Genomic DNA, 18,008 nt, shown 5'->3' with positions numbered 1-18,008 from the left:
AGGAGCAGGAGGATATGTGCTAGAAGAGGTATTTGGGTGGGGTGGGGGGAAATTTGTAGAGAAAAAAACATTCCTTAGGGCAAGGAACCTAGTAGGCTGAGATAGTGACAGAAAGGTGAGGACAGCTTTTACAAAGAAATTGTTTGTTTATTTGAGGTAAAAAAAACACCAATTAAAACCAACAAGTGCAAACCACCCAGGTTGGGTACACCTAAAACCACTTGTACATGTCACGATAAGCATGCTCTGTGAACAAAAACAAAGACAATGACATAAAACACATAAAAGACAATCATCCAGATACCAAATATACTGGCCCACGTAGCATCATCACGGCAAGAACCGTATCACATAGTAGCAATTCAGTCAAGGTGGTGCTAGCGTGTGTCAGCCCCTTAGAGGCTCGAGCCGGGGAGGACGGGGAAGAAGGTAAGGGGTGCAGTCAGCCAGTTGGTGGATGTAAGGCAAAATGTATGCTGGAACAATGAGTTCAACCAGCCAGGTAGAGAGCTAGTACATTGTGTGCCACTGGCGCAAAAAAATTCCATTTTTTGTATTATATAATGTAGGCTATGCTGCAGCTAATATTCACCACTAAACCAGTGAAAAAAATAACCTATTTGTGTAGCTGCGCTGGCCCTTTAAATCAAACAGTGTATTATTATCCTAATGATTTCCATAGAAAACATTACAAATAAAAATGACATATATAAAACAAATAAAGGCCAAGTGAATTAATCCTCCGTGCTGAACAAACGGTGACTTCCAATACGATTGTGCTGTGATTGACCACCACTATCCAATTAATATGCTTACCAAAAAGCAGTAATAAACAAGCCTGTATGTAACCTTTCTTTAGTCTTCCGTGTGGGTAAACTCTCAGACCACTCTCTCAATCCTCCAGTTAATATATTTCTCAAAAGACAAAAATGGCCATCACTGCGCAAAATTCCATGCTTTAAAAGGTCATATAAAAGATGTACACTCACATGTATATGTGCCTTAGACCAGCACTGAGTCTCTCCAGCTTTCCAGTATTAGCCAGTAATGGCTGAATGTTACTAGGACCCGGAATGCGGTTCAAGCCTTGTTTTCAGTGCAAAATATACAGTATTAACTGGTGGCTTGAGAGAGTGGTCTGAGAGATTGGTGGAGACATATCTATTTACCCACATGGAAGACTAAAGATAGGCTAAATACAGGCTTGTTTATTACTGCTTTTTGGTAAGCATATTGATTGGATGGTGGTGGTCAATCACAGCACAATCGTTTTGGAAGTCACTATTTGTTCAGCACGGAGGATTAATTCACTTGGACTTTATTTTTATTATATATTTAATTTTTATTTGTATAAATATGTTTTATATGATAGTATAATAACACACTGTTTGATTTAAAGGGCCAGCACAGCTACACAAACAATAGGTACTTTTCACAGAGAGCTAGTACAGGACGGATGCACAATACGATGGGGGACATTTGTGCTTGAAGGGGGGAGAGAATTTTTGCAAAGTAGTGCTGGATTTTTTTTTTTTTTTTTTTGGAGTGGAGGGAGTGTGATTTTTTTTTTTGCTGAAAGGGTAATGTGGGGGAGAGTATTGCTTGCGAGGGGGAGGATTTTGCCCTTTCATTATCCCTACACTGTGCGTTACACACCCCTGGCTCCTGCACTCCTTATGTTTTTTACTTCTGACTCTTACTATGCATTACACACTCCTGTTTCTTGCATTCTGTGCATTACACACTCCTGTCCCCTGCGTTCTGTACATAACACACCTGTCCCCTGCATTCTGTGCATTACATACTCCCATGCCCTGCATTCTGTGCATTACGTACTCCTGACCCCTGCATTCTGTGCATACCATTCCTGTTCCCTGCATTTTGTGCATTATATACTCCTGCCCCCTGCATTCTGTGCATTACATACTCCTGTTCTCTGCATTCTGTGCACAACACACCTGTGCCCTGCATTCTGTGCATTACATACTCCTGACCCCTGCATTCTGTGCATGCCATTCCTGTTCCCTGCATTCTGTGTATTATGTATGCCTAGACCCTGCTCTCTGTGTGTCGTGTACTCCTAAACCCAGCACTGACTACAGCCCTCTGTGCATTACATACTCCTAAACCTTGAACACGCCCTGGACCCCTGCAGTTGGCGCTACGTATCCTAAACCCAACACTGACTTCAGCACTCTCCAACCACTGTGTTATGCCTTACACACTCCTGCATCATGTACACAATACTGTACATTATATACTTCTTTCCAAAGTGTTCAGTGACTCAACAGTTGCTGGTTACTATACAGTCCTTGAATATTTTAATGATGTAGACTCATACAAAGCAAACAAAACATATTTCATAGGTACAAGGAAGCCTGGGTTTTGTTTAACCATGCCCTCAAGCCCCTCCCACTATTTGGCCACACCCACACTATGCGCTGCAGGTCAATTTCTCCTTCAAGTGTCCCTCATTCTGAAGTTGAAAAGTTGGGCAGTATGTATGAATAACTTTTTCTTTAATCTGTCAGGATTTAGCTCCATATAATCTCATTAGAAATAAAAAACTACCCTCAGAAAGTCCTCCTCAATATGTTTAAATACATTATCGGTTTATTAATGCACATGTGCATTAATCAATTTTATATCTACAATATCCCTTTCCAGCAGATGGCAGGTTAAAGGGCAATAGTTAAAAGTTGAATATTTTAAATCCTTGTTCTCAGAAAAAGAGCTTCCAATTATGAACACAGCTTTCTTTTTCCTTCGATCCATTACACATATAACTACCAATCCCAAACTAATGTATCCTGAAGTCCATTACCATAACCCATCTGCATTAGTGCCCTGGTCGTGCAGGCGGGATGAAATAGGCGTCACATAATGCAATTTTATGAGATTAACAGCTGCTGGGTGTTTTTGCAGAGAGCTTCCAAATGTGCTGAGTATTGAACACGTTCTTGTAATATGAAGGCTATCAGAGTGTTAGGGAGAAAGGTAAAATAGTGTATACACCATTACAGCCTTGATAGGACATCTGCCCTGTGCATGATGAAGATGTTTCTGCAACCTGCACAAAAAAAGCTATGTGCTGTAACACAACAGAGTGACAATGTGAGGTATGTCAGCATGTTTGCTGAACCTCATCTAGAAGTGGTGTCAAATAGACATGTTATTATTTAATAATGTACAGGAATCCTAGAAGTTCAGCCTTGTAAATAAAATCACAGTGCAATCCTTTGAACACATCTACGGTATATGATACCATGTGGCCATAATGGTCAAAGTGTGACTATGTGAGTGAGAGCACATAACCAGGGCACCTAAGCCAAGCCGCAGCTCGCTGCGTCCATTCAAACATGGAGTTGTGGCCCAGCCCCTGCCCCTCTCTATCCTTATTGCCTCACTGACTTTGATTGACAGCAGCGGAAGCCAATGGTTCTTCACTGCAGTCTCAGCCAATGAGGAGGGAGAGTCCCGAACAGCCAAGCCTCTTGTGCAACATCGCTGGAGTGAAATAGGCTCAGGTAAGTATTAGGGGGCTGAGGGGGGCTGCTGCACACAGAAGGCTTTTTATCTTAATGCATAGAATGCATTAAGATAAAAAAAATCTTCTGCCTTTACAACCAGTTTAAGCTGGAGTGTACCCAGTTAAATGTATATGTTTTACACCTAGGTTGCAGAGTTTTACTTATATTTTCTGTGTTCAGCAGGTTTCTTCTAAATGCAGTACATTGATTATTTCTGTCTGCTGCTGTTGAGTTCTCATCCTAAGTAAGTGTGAGAGGTATCAATTTATTAGTTATAAATATTTATTTGTTTCAGACAATCACTGAGGATTTTGGTCCAGTGATGTAATGAGGAAAGACAATACATATTTGGTGCAAACTTCTAGAGGGCTCTTACCTTCTGAGCTTCTGCCTGCTAAGGATGCCACTTTAAAGTAGGGTCTTTCTTGGGCCTTGTCCCTGCCTCGTTCCTATGCTGCAGGCCTAAGAAATATAAACTGCCCAAAAGATAGCTGCCCGATTGGAGCATCTTATCTATATGCTGAAAAGAGAACTTGGGACAGGCTGCTTCGGGTAGAAATTGCATAAAGATCTCAGTGTTCAACATTTTAGGTTACCTGTCATTGACTAAATAGGATCAGTAGCTTAACATTCACTCAAGGAACAAAGGAGACCACTTGACCTTTAACAACAAACTGGATTGAAATTAGGGAAATTAGGAATAATAATGGCATAATTCCATTAATGAAACAAACTGAAAAATCAAAATAACACCTCTGCTATAAACAGCGCATCATAAATCCCAAAAGTTTGACACCAAAGCCATTACAAAAACAACACATAATTGTGCAACGTCCTACCTGCAAACGGAACTGGGGCATCTTTGTCCAGTGCGACAAGAGGCGGATCCAATATAACTGTATCATTGTTCTCTGTGATAACTCCATGATATGAGGTCTCAATCCAAGGTTTGTGCTTGTTTACTGAAGTATAAAAAGGAGATCTCGCATTAAAACGTTTTACTTTAGAATAAATTCATGTCAGTAATCTATAGTTACTGCAACTAATGCACAGTACAATATATTGTCAGGTTAGTAAGAACAAAACAACTCATGAGCACCTGCCTACGACAACCAAATTTAACAGATGTTGCTCACACAACATAATTCAATATGGATAAATTTAGCTATTAAAGTGGTTCTAAAGTTACAATGGTTTTTTTCTTAATGCATCCCCTTTTAGCACTTGCTTTGTGCCCCCTCCATCCTCAAACACTTACCATGTACATGAGTCCTGTATCAATCCAGCGCTGTGTCCGGCTTCTCTCCATTGCCATTGGCTCCCACTGCTGTCAGTCAACTCCTGTAAAATGGGAGATGAGCACAGGGCTAAACCATGCTGTGTGTGTCCATGGACACACACAACATGGCTCAGGAGAGCACCCACACATGTGCCCCGATAGCACACAACTTGCTATGGGAACACACACAGAACAGAAGGAGCATAAAAGTGTCAACAGGGGAGTCCAGAAGAGAAGGCAAGGGGCTGCTCTGTGCAATAACATTGCACAGATTAGGTAAGTATAACATATTTATTATTTTAATTGGCACTTTAAGCTAAATGACACTGGAGACTGCCTGCAATTAATATTTCTTTGCCCCTTCACTCTCTATGGTACCCGAACAATCTTCAGCATTCAATCTTCAGCTCTGGTTTGATATGTCAGATCAAACCACTGTGCTCTGCAAGCATTCAACACACCCATAAATATACTGGATGCTAAAAATACTTCAACCTTTGCAGCCAGAGAAGATCAGTGACATAGTTGTCAGAACAGGTAGCTATTCATTCTTTTCTGTACAGGGAGACCTTGGTTTTATGTTTTTTTTTTCTATTGACAGAATCATTTTCAGCTATTTTTTTCAGTTTAATTGGTCATATAATATGATCATAATTTATTTAAATGCTTATAAAAAGAACTTTTTGTGAAAAAAAAATATATGATATTGTCAAATATAATTTTAGTGATATAGGAGGAAAAGATGCTATTTTGCTACTAGGGTATCAACAGGATGAAATAAATATTTTGCTCCATGCAATAACAAAAACCATCTCTCTTTTTAAGTAAAACCTTCCTAAAAGTGGCTCTTTCAGAAAGGAAGAATGAAAGCTGCCATTGCTGGTTTCTTTATGAAAATGCTAGTTGCCTGGCTGCCTGACTTTGGATTCACAGGCCCAGAGCAGGAGTGTCAGAAATATGTCAAACCTCCTTATTTCTATTTCTCTTCATATTACTATACTACAACTATATTTATATATATTTCTAAACTGATCTTGGGACATGAATTGCTTAGGAGCTACAGGTGTCACCTGTCTGTCTGTATCGTAAAGCAAATGTGTGTAAATTACAAGATTGGCTGTACAGATTTACAAAGCATTTGTCATTTAAAAATAGTAAATATGTATTTATTTATTATTATTTTTTTTTAATTTAGCTGTTTGCCTGGAGTTTCAGTTAAACTATTAATAGTATCACCAAATAATTAATACGGTAACTGTTTAAATACTAAACACTGATTCATATTTAATAATAATTGATATCCATTTAGTATTAACCTCTGTTACTATTTTATGTGCATTCCATATCATATGAAGTCCTAATTGGACAATATTGTGGAGTTTATGTATTTATTTATTTATTTGCTATCAAGCTCATACATTTATTGTACAGAGTTGAAATTCAGTTTCATTGTCCTTATTAAATTTGGCTCTAGACATGTAATAACTATAAAGGACTAAAAGAAAATAATGATTTTGACTGTGAAGAGCCTAAACAAATTGGAAATAATAGAGTACATCAAAAGTCAGTGAATTTAAGCACCGGAATATTTATTTAGATGGCAAAAATACATTCATAAGTACATCAATACAAATATTCCCAAATGAAAGGTGAATTTATGTAAGGAACAAATATTTAAAGCTCAATAAATCTGCCTATATTTACTTTCTGCAAACCAAACCTATCACATTTGTCACTATTTTAAATATGTCATAGAGATATTGAGATGTTGAACCCTAGATTTGTATAACAGGTCTTCAAGGCATATATATAAGGCTTGGCCTATTCCCTTGTGCCAGGCTATAAAACAACTGTCGTAAATCCTACTTGATGCCAAGCATAAGAACATGGATTTTTTAGTGTGCTCTTCTTTGTAAGGCACAAAACAAATATCACCAGCAAAACAAACCCTCAGTCGGTCTGATTGGAATGTAAATAAAGCTGTGTATAAGTGACAAAGAGCTGTCTTAAAATGGTAAAGCATCTATTTCATATTTGTCTAACCCTGAGCCAGGGATTGAACAATATTTACTTTGCCATCGATTACACTGGCAAAACACACAAATGTTTTTATTTTCATTTCATCTATTCATCTGAAATCTGAGATTCATGGAGGAGTACAATTTGAAAAAAAACATTATTGCTATTCAGTAAAAAAGCCAATAACATAAAAAAATAATACTACGTAAGTGCTGGAAAATAGGACAATGGCTGAACTATTACAAACTGGATTTACTCCTGCCAACTAAAGTAGACCATCAACCCCTTTAACAACTTTTCACATGTCATCGTGCCCCAGCCACTCATGTAGCCAGAGGCCGCGAACTCCGAAGGAAGACCGGGGGAAGATGTCAGCCCTCTCAGCAGTGCCATTGCAGCGCTGAAGGGCTTCGTTCTCATAAGGATAAGTTTCTCATAATGTGCTAATGTGCAGTACAAATTAGTACATTATGACATTGCCTTGCAGGGATATTTTTTGTTTTTTAACCACCTGCGGTTTACTACTACTTTAAAACACTACCACTTTAAAGCACTTAGACCTCTTTCACACTGGGGCTTTTTTCAGGCACTTTTGGGCTAAAAATAGCACCTGTAAAGTGCTTGAAAAATACTTCCCCTGCAGTCCCAGTGTGAAAGCCAAAGTGCTTTCACACTGGGGCGATGCACTTGTAGGACATTAAAAAAAGCCCTGCAAGCAGCATCTTTGGGGTGGTGAAGGAGCAGGGTATATACCACTACTCCACCGCTCCTGCCCATTGAAATGAATGGGCATCGCTGACGAAGTGCCTGCAAAGTTCCTCGGCAGCGGTGATACACGGGCACATTTAACCCTATATTCAGCCACTAGCGGGGGTTAAAAGTGCCCCGCTAGTGGCAGAATAGCGCTGCTAAAACTAGCAGCATTTTACCGTCAACATCCGCCTGCCCCAGTGTGAAAGCAGCCTTACTTTTGTTATCCTGTGACCCAGAGTCTTAATATAGTGGGATATTGTCTGCTTAAGGCTCAGGAAGGACACATGCCCGGGCCCTCCCCAGGTTGGGGTACCAGTGAGCGCTGCAGGAGCAAAGCAGAGAGCAGAGCAATCAGGGGTCATGTGATTGCTCAATTCTTGGTCTTAGAGCCAATGTGGGACAGGTTCAGCATTACACTGATGCTGCTGCATAGAGGTGAGTATATATGTTTGTTTTTTTCATAATCTCATACTTCTCCTTTAAACACATGGTATAGGAAAGAAAATCAGGAAAGTCAGAAGAAAGACAGACTTATCAGCATACTTGTTTTGCATCAGTGATTCAAATAACTGAAACAACTGAGTCAGCATAACAACCAGGCAATTAACAACTTCAGAAGAAGAGTCAAGCTATGGGGGTAGCCTATATATTTCAATAAGCACAGGCTTCCTTTAAAAGGACAGTAAACTATGAAATGGGTTATGGAACTTATGGGTTGTCATTGTGGTTGGCATTCTCACAGACAGCAACTCCTCCATGGAGTTCCTGCTGCTCCTACTGCAGTTCTGCATAACATCAGTTAACAGAAGAATGCATCATCAGACTGGGCTATAGAAATCCTGCCGTCAGTGATATGACTCCTACCCAAGACTGAAATTCCAGTTTTAGCAGATGCGGGTTACTTTTCCATTTAAGTACACTTCACAGATAAAGAATTTACAGGGTTGCACTTTCAGTTCTAAATCAGCTGGTGAGCCAACTATAGCAGAATCCTTCACTAGATACATTTGGCATCAATTATTTTTTTACATAATTATCAGTGAATATTATTAAACCTCTGTTACACCCTAACTGGATCATCTTGTTTGTTCAGCATGTATTTACAGTTATTTTAAAGCACAGCTGTGCTTGAAGGAAACCTATATTAGGAGAACTACAAAGCGTGCCATTGTTGACTTTTGCCTAAAAATGTAAATTCCCTGTCTGTCTCTGGGCTTAGTATAATATCTGAGTTACTAAACTGAAACAAGCATGCAATCAGTGAAGTATAGGTAAAGTCCTGATCTGCAGACTTGTTCTAGGTCAGTGACTACCTTCCAAACAGCGTAAAAGCCAGACAACTAGCATTATCCAAAGGCCAATTGAACAATGGGTTTCATTTAAAGTACAGTTAAAGTGGAGTTCCACCCAAAAGTGGAAGCTCTGCTTGTTCACACCCCCCCTCCTCCACTGCCACATTTGGCACCTTTCCGGGTGGGGGAGCAGATACCTGTCAAACCAGTTATCCGCTCCCACTTCCGTGTGAGATGTGCGGCAATCTACAAAATGTCCAACCCCTCCTCCTTCCCTCCCCCCCGCTGCTTTCTTGGAGATACACAGGTCCCAGAAGACAGCGGGACCATTGAGAGTGCGCAGCGCAACTCCCGTATACACAGTAGGAAACAGGCTGTGAAGCCGCAAAGCTTCACTTTCTGTTTCCGTTAGTGAGGATGCCGGCGCATGCACCCGGAGCTGATGGACGGGTCGGGTTTAGGTGCCGACATTGCGCTGAATAAATGATACTTTGCTACAATGTTAAGTAGTAAGTGTACAGCTTGTATAACAGTGTAAATTTGCTGTCCACTCAAAATAACTCAACAAACCAATAATGTCTAAACCGCTGGCAACAAAAATGAGTACACCTCTAAGTTAAAATGTCCAAATTGGGCCCAATTAGCCATTTTCTCTCCCCGGTGTCTTGTGACTCGTTAGTGTTACAAGGTCTCAGGTGCAAATGGGGAGCAGGTGTGTTAAATTTGGTGTTATGGCAAAGAACTCTCTGAGGATCTGAAAAAAAGAATTGTTGCTCTACATAAAGATGGCCTAGGCTATAAGAAGATTGCCAAGACCCAGCGTGTGTGGTGGCAACCGGGTGAGTAGTATAAAGACAAGTGTGTCTTGCCTACAGTCAAGCATGGTGGTGGGAGTGTCATGGTCTGGGGCTAAATGAGTGCTGCCGGCACTGGGGAGATACAGTTCATTGAGGGAACCATGAATGCCAACATGTACTGTAACATACTGAAGCAGAGCATGATCTCCTCCCTTCACAGACTGGGCCGCAGGGCAGTATTCCAACATGATAATGACCCCAAACAGACCTCCAAGATGACCACTGTCTTGCTAAAGAATCTGAGGGTAAAGGTGATGGGCTAGCCAAGCATGTCTCCAGACCTAAACCTTATTTAGCATCTATGGGGCATCCTCAAATGGAAGGTGGAGGAGCCCAAGGTCTCTAACATCTACCAACTTCGTGATGTCATCATTGAGGAGTGGAAGAGAACTCCAGTGGCAACCTGTGAAGCTCTGGTGAACTCCATGCCCAAGAGGGTTAAGGCAGTGCTGGGAAATAATGGTGGCCACACAAAATATTGACCATTTGGGCCCAATTTGGACATTTTCACTTAGGGGTGTACTCACTTTTGTTGCCAGCGGTTTAGACATTAATGGCTGTGTGTTGAGTTAGTTTGAAAGTGCACTTGGAAGTGCAGTCGCTCTAAATCTAAGGGGTAGATCTGAAATGAGAGGAAGCTCTGCTGATTTTATCATCCAATCATGTGGAAGCTAAAATGCTGTTTTTTATTTTCCTTGCATGCCCCCCTCGGATCTACAGCGACTTTACTTCCAAGTGCACTTTCAAGTGCACTTGCAGTGCAAAGTGGATTTTCCTTTAGTAAATAACCCCCATAGTGCCTAGGCCAACAGGGTAATGGGAAGCGGCAGCAAACATACACATTTTTATACAATAATAAACATTCTTATTTTAACTTTTTTTTTTCTGTCCACCTTTGGACATTTGTGGTCAAATTAGCAAGATAACTACAAGGAAAACTGTTTGCATGAGATATTGAGAGGAGTAAGAAAATGTGTCTTAAAGGATAAGTAGAGCCAAAGCTGTTTGCCAAGCTGACATCACTCACCTGGTCCATACTCTGGAGGGATCCCAACTATAATGTTGTGATTCACCAAGATGTCTGACCAGCAGCTGCCTCTCAGTGCACAACTGAGAGCTTGAGACAGCCACTCCGGCCCCCTCCACAGCCTGACGCTCCAGTGAGTTATAGAGGGCAGAGCAGAGACCTGTTGACTGACAGTCTAAAAGAATGGCACCACAACTCACTAACATGTGCATGGTGTGTAATACTTGGATGTGAAGCTGGCCAAATCATCTCTCCTTTCTCTGGTTTGTTAATTTAAAAAAAAAGGTAACTGTGTATATAAAGGAAAACATATACTTCCTCCGATATAAAATTCCGCCATTAGTTTTTACTGAAAAGTTAATGACACATGGAGCAGAGCTTGAACAGAATGGTACAATCATTTAGGTTTGCTTATGTCAGAACAATGTCCATGATGTCTGCATACAGCCCTAAATACCCAATGCCAATACCCTGCATTCACAGTGATCTAGCAGCTCATGTTTTTATAAGGGAACCTACCAATACCTGTCAATATCAGTGGTTCAACTACTGTAAGTCCTCTGCAGTGATATCTTTACTGAGCAGCTAAGCTGTAACTGAAGGAGACACCATGGAGGTGGAAGCTCACCTTGTCTACAGAAAAGAGGCTGTACAGAGACAGCGCTTATCTGAAGCTAAAAGCTATATTCCTTCTAATTCAATGTGTGGCTTGTACTTTAAGGTGTGCACAAGAGTCAATAGGTATACCAAACAGAACTTTTATGTCACAATTATTAATCAATTCCAAGCTCTGCCTGTGATTTATACTCTAACTTGATGTGTAGGTCCCTCAGAATCTTTTCACAGGTGGCACTGGCTTATACCAATCAGCTGCCCTATGAGATAAATGTTATTGTATATAGGTATATTATAGTGCATACTCATCTGACTTCAGTTATGACTGTGATGAGGTCCATTTCCATCTCATGATATATACAGCAATGAAGTCATTTTCCAGCTGCCTAATTGCATTTTCCTGAACAGCCCCTCTGAATCAATATACCGCCATGTCATATATTTCTGTGCTCTCTGTAATACATCACTACTGGATAACTGAAGACCATTTCTGTATGAAGCACATTTTAGATGGATTCCATCAGTTCTGTATTGAACATATTTACTATGAATTCTTCTACAGTAGTGCCAGATGATTGACCAAGCAGATAATGATTCTGCTGCTGAGGTCCTAAATTACTCTTTACTGTTGCTCCTTTTCTGAAAGAGAAAGAGCTGTGATATTATGGTTATGAATGCACCTATGACATTAATGTCCTGCAACAGAAGGGGCATAGTAAAACCCAATGAGTCTGAAAGGACAGAAATTAAAGTACACAGCTGATCATACTGCTTTGGCGGTTTTATTAACCCTTACAATTCTAAAACATGGTATAGTCTAAGGAAAAATACCTTACAGCAAAAAAATTTGTTTAATTTTAGAGACTACTTTTACAATGTACAGCTTTCAAAAAAAGTGGAATGGGAGAAGAACTAAATCTGAATGGAGCCTGCTTTATGGGACTAATCTGATAATATGGGTTTCTGTGAAAACACAAGAGGTTCAGATTTGCCATTATCATGGGTTCATGGCAAATCCTGCTTGTACAATATTTATTGGAATTCACCAGACCAAATATGTATCCATAATGTATTGTCTGGCCTTTGAACTTAGGTCAGCTGGCTTAAAAGGGACTATAAGGCATTTTTTTTAATATTCCAACCCAGTCACCATAAAAAGATTAGGTCACAGTAGCCATGATGACAATCTGCTTTAACTGCGTGTTAGGAAAAGCATAATAAGTGCATAGGTGGTGATTAGTGTAGGGCTTTTATACACTTGTAGTTCTGTTAAAGTAGAAGTCAACCCTTACTGAATGTCATGTAGGTAGCAAAATGCTGTTTATTATCGAGAATTGGGAGGGTTTTTACTTTTATCCTTTGTTACATCTTAATGCTATTGAAGTCTACCAAAATATTATATATTATATATTTTCTAAAAGAAGAGACCATGTAAAATGAAACAGTAGCAATGGCAATATTTTTTGTCACACAATAAATGCAATACTGTTAATCAAATCTATATTTAAAAAAAAAAATACACTTAAATACATTTTAGTTCACAAAACACAATGCGGTTCATTTATTAAAACTGAAGAGTACAAAATCTGGTGCAGCTGTGCATACAAACTAATCAGCTTCCAGTTTTTTTGTCAAAGCTTTATTGAACAAGCGAAAATTAGAAGCTGATTGGCTACCATACACAGCTGCACAAGTTTGTGCACTCTCCATATTTTGTAAATCAACCCCAATTAAATACTATTTGTTAAATATAAAAGATGAGATTGCATTGAGTAAATCGATACTGTCGTAACGGTGAAAAACTATGGTACCCAAAATTGTCTATAGGTATCTTTAACTACCTCAATACAGGGCACTTTCACCCCCTTCCTGCCCAAGCCATTTTTCAGTTTTCAGCGCCGTCGCACTGTCAGAAGTTTTTTCACCTTAATGCATAGGATGCATTAGGGTGAAAAAACACGAGAGTTTACAACCCCTTTATTAGTGAAATATGACCTTGAAATGATTGTCCTCACTCCAGAGAGCATGGCAATACCTAATAAGTGTGACCCAATTGTCACTTTTACATGCATGGGCTTCCGATGCATGTGTTTGCATTCATATGTACACATACGTGGGAGCAGGGGCTTTTAAAAAAAGTTTGAGTGGTTTTACTTATTTATTTATTTAACTATACTTTATTTATTTATTATTTATTTTTTACAGTTAACTTGCAATCAAAAGGGGATGTTAGGTTCCCTTTGTGATAGCATAGTGCAAGTAACAGGTTCTTTGCAATGAGATATCAGGGGTCTTTTAGACCCTTAATGTCACCTCTGAACTCTATCGAAGCTAAATGAGCACCGACTGTCTGTAGCTCAGAAACCAGAGGTGTTTAGAGCCTTATTTTGTAATATGATTTGGTTTAAATTATCTTTCCATTTCATTCTTCAGTCACTATGATTTCCTAAACTGCCAAAAAATTGAAATGTCACTTCCCTAAACTTTGGCAACCTGTGGGCATTCTGTACACTTCTTGTTTACAGATTTCTCCGGGAAATCCAATTTTCTTCTTGGACGACAGCCTCCCTGACTTTCCCAGAAGTCTGCACAGAGGTCAAAGTCAAATCATGTAAAAACACTTGAATTATAGTGCTGTTCTTTTTTAAATAATTGTGAATGCAAAGAGATGGGAAAAACATTTTTTTACCATTGAAACTAGTTGGGTGGAGATAATAAAAGTATACTGTTCTACTTGGCAGTTGTTTTGAAATAGGACACAGTAAGGATCAGGGGCGGACTGACCATTGAGCCACTCAGCACTGCCCGAGGGCCCTGGGCCACTAGGGGCCTCATCAGGGTTGCCAGCCTCAGTAAAACCAGGGACAGTATGTAAAAATCTGTGGGTTTTTTTACATCTGTCTCTGAAATGTCCCTTACCTACATCCTTTTGGTCTAAAAATCTTGAGATTATAGCTGCCCCACCTCTCCAGTACCTTCTCAGCCAATAGAAACATTTCTGTGTATACTGTGTGATTGTATACTGTGTGTGTATACTGTGTGGCCCCATAATCTCTGATTGCCTGGGGGCCCCATAATCTCCTATTGCCTGGGGGGCCCATGAGTGGTCAGTCCGCCCCTGGTAAGGATTATAACAATTCCTTCAGAACAAGAGCAGGTAACAATTTTCAATAAAATTTGATCAAAAGTTTACACTGTATATAGTTCACCTATCTGGATTATTTTTAAACAATGCCTTTTTTTTAGTTGAGTTTTTGAAGCTCAGACTAAAATATCCTGAGACCAGCTTCACATAAAAAAAAAAAAGATTCTAGTCAGCTCTTGAGTAACAATTATAAGCTTTATTGCCTCGCTGTAAGACCTACTTTCAACACTTTTCTCAACTTTATTTTTTATCTTGCTAAATTACAATACAGTTCCACAAGAATCTAACTGTAAAATCCTTTTTGTTTTAGTTCTAATTATTTTAGCTAATTTGTTCAGATCAGTGTTTAACTACCGCATCCTATTCTCCAAACAGTGAATTTTGCCTCCAATTATCCTCTGCTAGCTATAAATCTTCTAAATAAAATTCATCCTGACCTAAAGCATATCTGCTTTTCTAGTAAAAGTGTTTCAAATGAGAGAAATTTGCAATAAAGTTTAATTTCATGCTTTTTATTGCAAAATGTTTGGAACAATGAATGGTAATTACATATTTTACACTTCATTCACTGCAAACAGACCATTTGTTTTTCATAAGTCTAGCAAAAAAAAATACTTGCTAGCAGCTATATGTTTCTGCTAGAAGTACTTTTGCAAATCCCTTGTGTGCATTACCTGATCATGCCTGAATTTCCCTTTTGTGCAATGCTTGTCACTGAAAAATGAAGGCATCAATATTCTCTGACAAATTTTACACCACTTGAAATTAAAATATTTTTCTCTTTTGTGTGCATTGTGCTAAACTGACGTGAAAAAGCCCAATAAGTGTTTATGCTCTGTCTGCATTAAAACATCATATATAACTAATCTGATTAGTCAATGTTTTTTTTTTTTTTGGCTATAGCGGAGAATAGTTGTAACCGCTGTCATTTTTTGGTGATAGTTCTAGCTGCTTCAAACAAAAAAGTGCTGATTTTGCTTAAATTGTCCTTATTGGAGAATTTTCCCCTACCTCCTGACCAATGTTACTGGAATACAGGAATTAAACATGACCAAGGTTTCGACCCCTCTATATACAAACCAGGCAGGAGCCTGCATGGCTATGTCTTAATAGCAAAACCAATTGGCTTTATTAAAGCTGAGCTCCAGGCTAAAACTTCAGATGAAATATAAGTGAACTGTTTCATTTGCCAAAAGATTTGTATTTCATTCCATCAAGTTCTGATCTAGCTCTGTCCCACATGGCATAGCCCTATCTAGCATGACAGTAAAGAAGATTTTTCTCTGTTGCAGCTCAGTAACACTTACATATGTTGTCCATCCTCTGGCCTGTCATTAGAAGGAGCAGGCTGATGATTTTGATGGGGTAAGGCACATACAGGTTCCCATAGCCAAAAGGGCAGTGGACCCATCTCCTTGTGATCAGCTGAAGCTGACCACCGAGTACTAGGTGGAAGTAGAGAAACCCCCCAGGTAGGGGAGGAAGGAATCTAATGGCTACATATATTCCCTCTAGACTTCAGAGTAGGCCTGAAGACTCATACCCGTTATCCTGAGTGATAGGGAACACAAATATATACGTGCAGAGTGACACACATGCAGATCAAATAAAAAAATATGCAAAATAAAAAATGTGTCAGTGCAGTGGCTAGGCCTTGCCTCCCAACATGTTCCTTACAAGGTAGAACAAATGATTTGCTACTTGTGCTGCTTTTCCCACACCAAATCTGAGCTTCACTGTACAGGGATTACAAGAGGCTGATATCAAGTCAAATTCCAGTACTTACACTAATTGCATATAACAAAAACACATTTAATGAATAAAGAGCAGCATTAATATGTGTCCTTTATATCTTCCCAGAGTTTGACCTTGAACTAAGGGTTCAACAAAACAAATATTTTTGTTATTCTGATAGATAGAAGAGTGATCATTATACCCAGTGACTTATTTTATCTTTCAGTGACTCTAAATGATAAATATTTGCATTTATTTTCTTCCTACATTTTCCCATCTGCTATAGCCAGTAGGTCTTAATATTGATTGTCTGAAAAGTGCATTAGCTCTTGGTTTCAAGAGCATGAGGGCATAGTGTGCACTTACAGATTGCTTATATGGCATGCACCTAATATGTAAATATGTATCTCATGTGAGGTCCCCTTTAATATAAATGTAGACTCTAAGAGCCACCAGTAAATAGCACTGCCTTTGAAATTTAGCTTAATGCATTCTACACATTTATGGTTACTCCCCTGAATGAATGACTATGTTTACCTCAAGCAGTAACAGCCAAATATCTTAAACCTGAAAAATAACAAGTCTCAGAGAAAGAAAATAATACTGCAGCACAATAATGGCTAAACTTACAAAGCTGTGTGAGAGCAGTTTGCTCGGATAATTGGGCAGCTTGTCTTGGAAGTAAAATAGCTAGACAGGTTAGACAGCCAAATGGGCATTGTTCCTACCCTTCAGGGATAGCCAGCCTAATATTGTTAACATCTACCAATTATGTTTTTTCTTAGATATGTAACAAGACAAAATGTCACATTAGGTCTCACAGAATGTAATGAATCTGACCCAGGATAAATGTGCAATGGAACACAACTGTCCTGGTCTGCCGTATAAATAATTGAATTTATTTTTAGAAAAAGGGGACCATGTTTTGCTATCATACATTATGCATTTTTGCCTCTGCAAATCCCTTTGAACTTTACTTTGAAGAGAGCTGAGACTTTTGTCTACATATCTGTATTTTGTTTGGCAGCTCATCATCAAAGGCAAGCATCAGTGCTTCCCCCTGAACTGTAAATATGTATACAATACAGTCAGCATTCCTCCAGACTTTGTTTCATTCACTTTGTGCTCGAAATCTTTAGGTGAATGTATGTCAATACTTCCAGTATTGCCCTAATGCATTTTAGTTTTTTTATTATATTTAATGTGCCATAGGATCCCTTGGGTACTAATTCTGGCCAGCTCCGTAGATTGTTTAAAAAAAAATGCTGGATGCATTCCTAAATGAACAAAATATAACTGGATACTAACATTTAAAGGTAACAACACCAAGCGTAGTTGATCCAGGGAACATACATTTTCCTCCCGGGAGATCAGGAAGTTTTTCTTTTTTCTCCAGCTGGAGCAAATTGGATCATATTTTATTAGAGGTTTTATGCCTCTCTCTGGATCAACTGTGGGCATAGGATAGTGTAAATGGAGATTTTCTACTTGCTTTGGTTTTTTTTTTTTTTTTTTTTCTAGGGATTGAACTAAATGGACTTGTGTCTTTTTTATCTTGACCAACTATGTAACTATGTACAGATATTATTTATATAGCATCAACAATTCATGCAGTGCTTTACATACTACACAATCCTGTCAGTTCCTGCCCTCAAGAAACATACAATCTAATAATGTGTGACTTACATTCCCAGCTATAAAGCAAAGACTAATAGCATATAGTCATTTGTGGCCCTGAAATATTGTGATCACTCTAA

General features: G+C 39.1%; 1 protein-coding gene across 1 annotated transcript in view; it reads right to left on the bottom strand.

Annotated features, from left to right (window-relative positions):
• The window catches only part of CLSTN2 (calsyntenin 2), a 1,488,165-nt gene that overhangs the window by 951,563 nt on the left and 518,594 nt on the right, over nucleotides 1-18,008 (bottom strand). Inside the window, exon 2 of the mRNA XM_073625925.1 lies at nucleotides 4,370-4,492. Within this exon, the coding sequence (XP_073482026.1) occupies nucleotides 4,370-4,492 (123 nt within the window). The remainder of the gene's footprint in view (nucleotides 1-4,369; nucleotides 4,493-18,008) is intronic.

This window comes from Aquarana catesbeiana, linkage group LG04, assembly GCF_042186555.1.
Source record: "Aquarana catesbeiana isolate 2022-GZ linkage group LG04, ASM4218655v1, whole genome shotgun sequence".
Taxonomy (NCBI): domain Eukaryota; kingdom Metazoa; phylum Chordata; class Amphibia; order Anura; family Ranidae; genus Aquarana; species Aquarana catesbeiana.
This window is presented reverse-complemented; position numbering and strand designations above follow the sequence as displayed.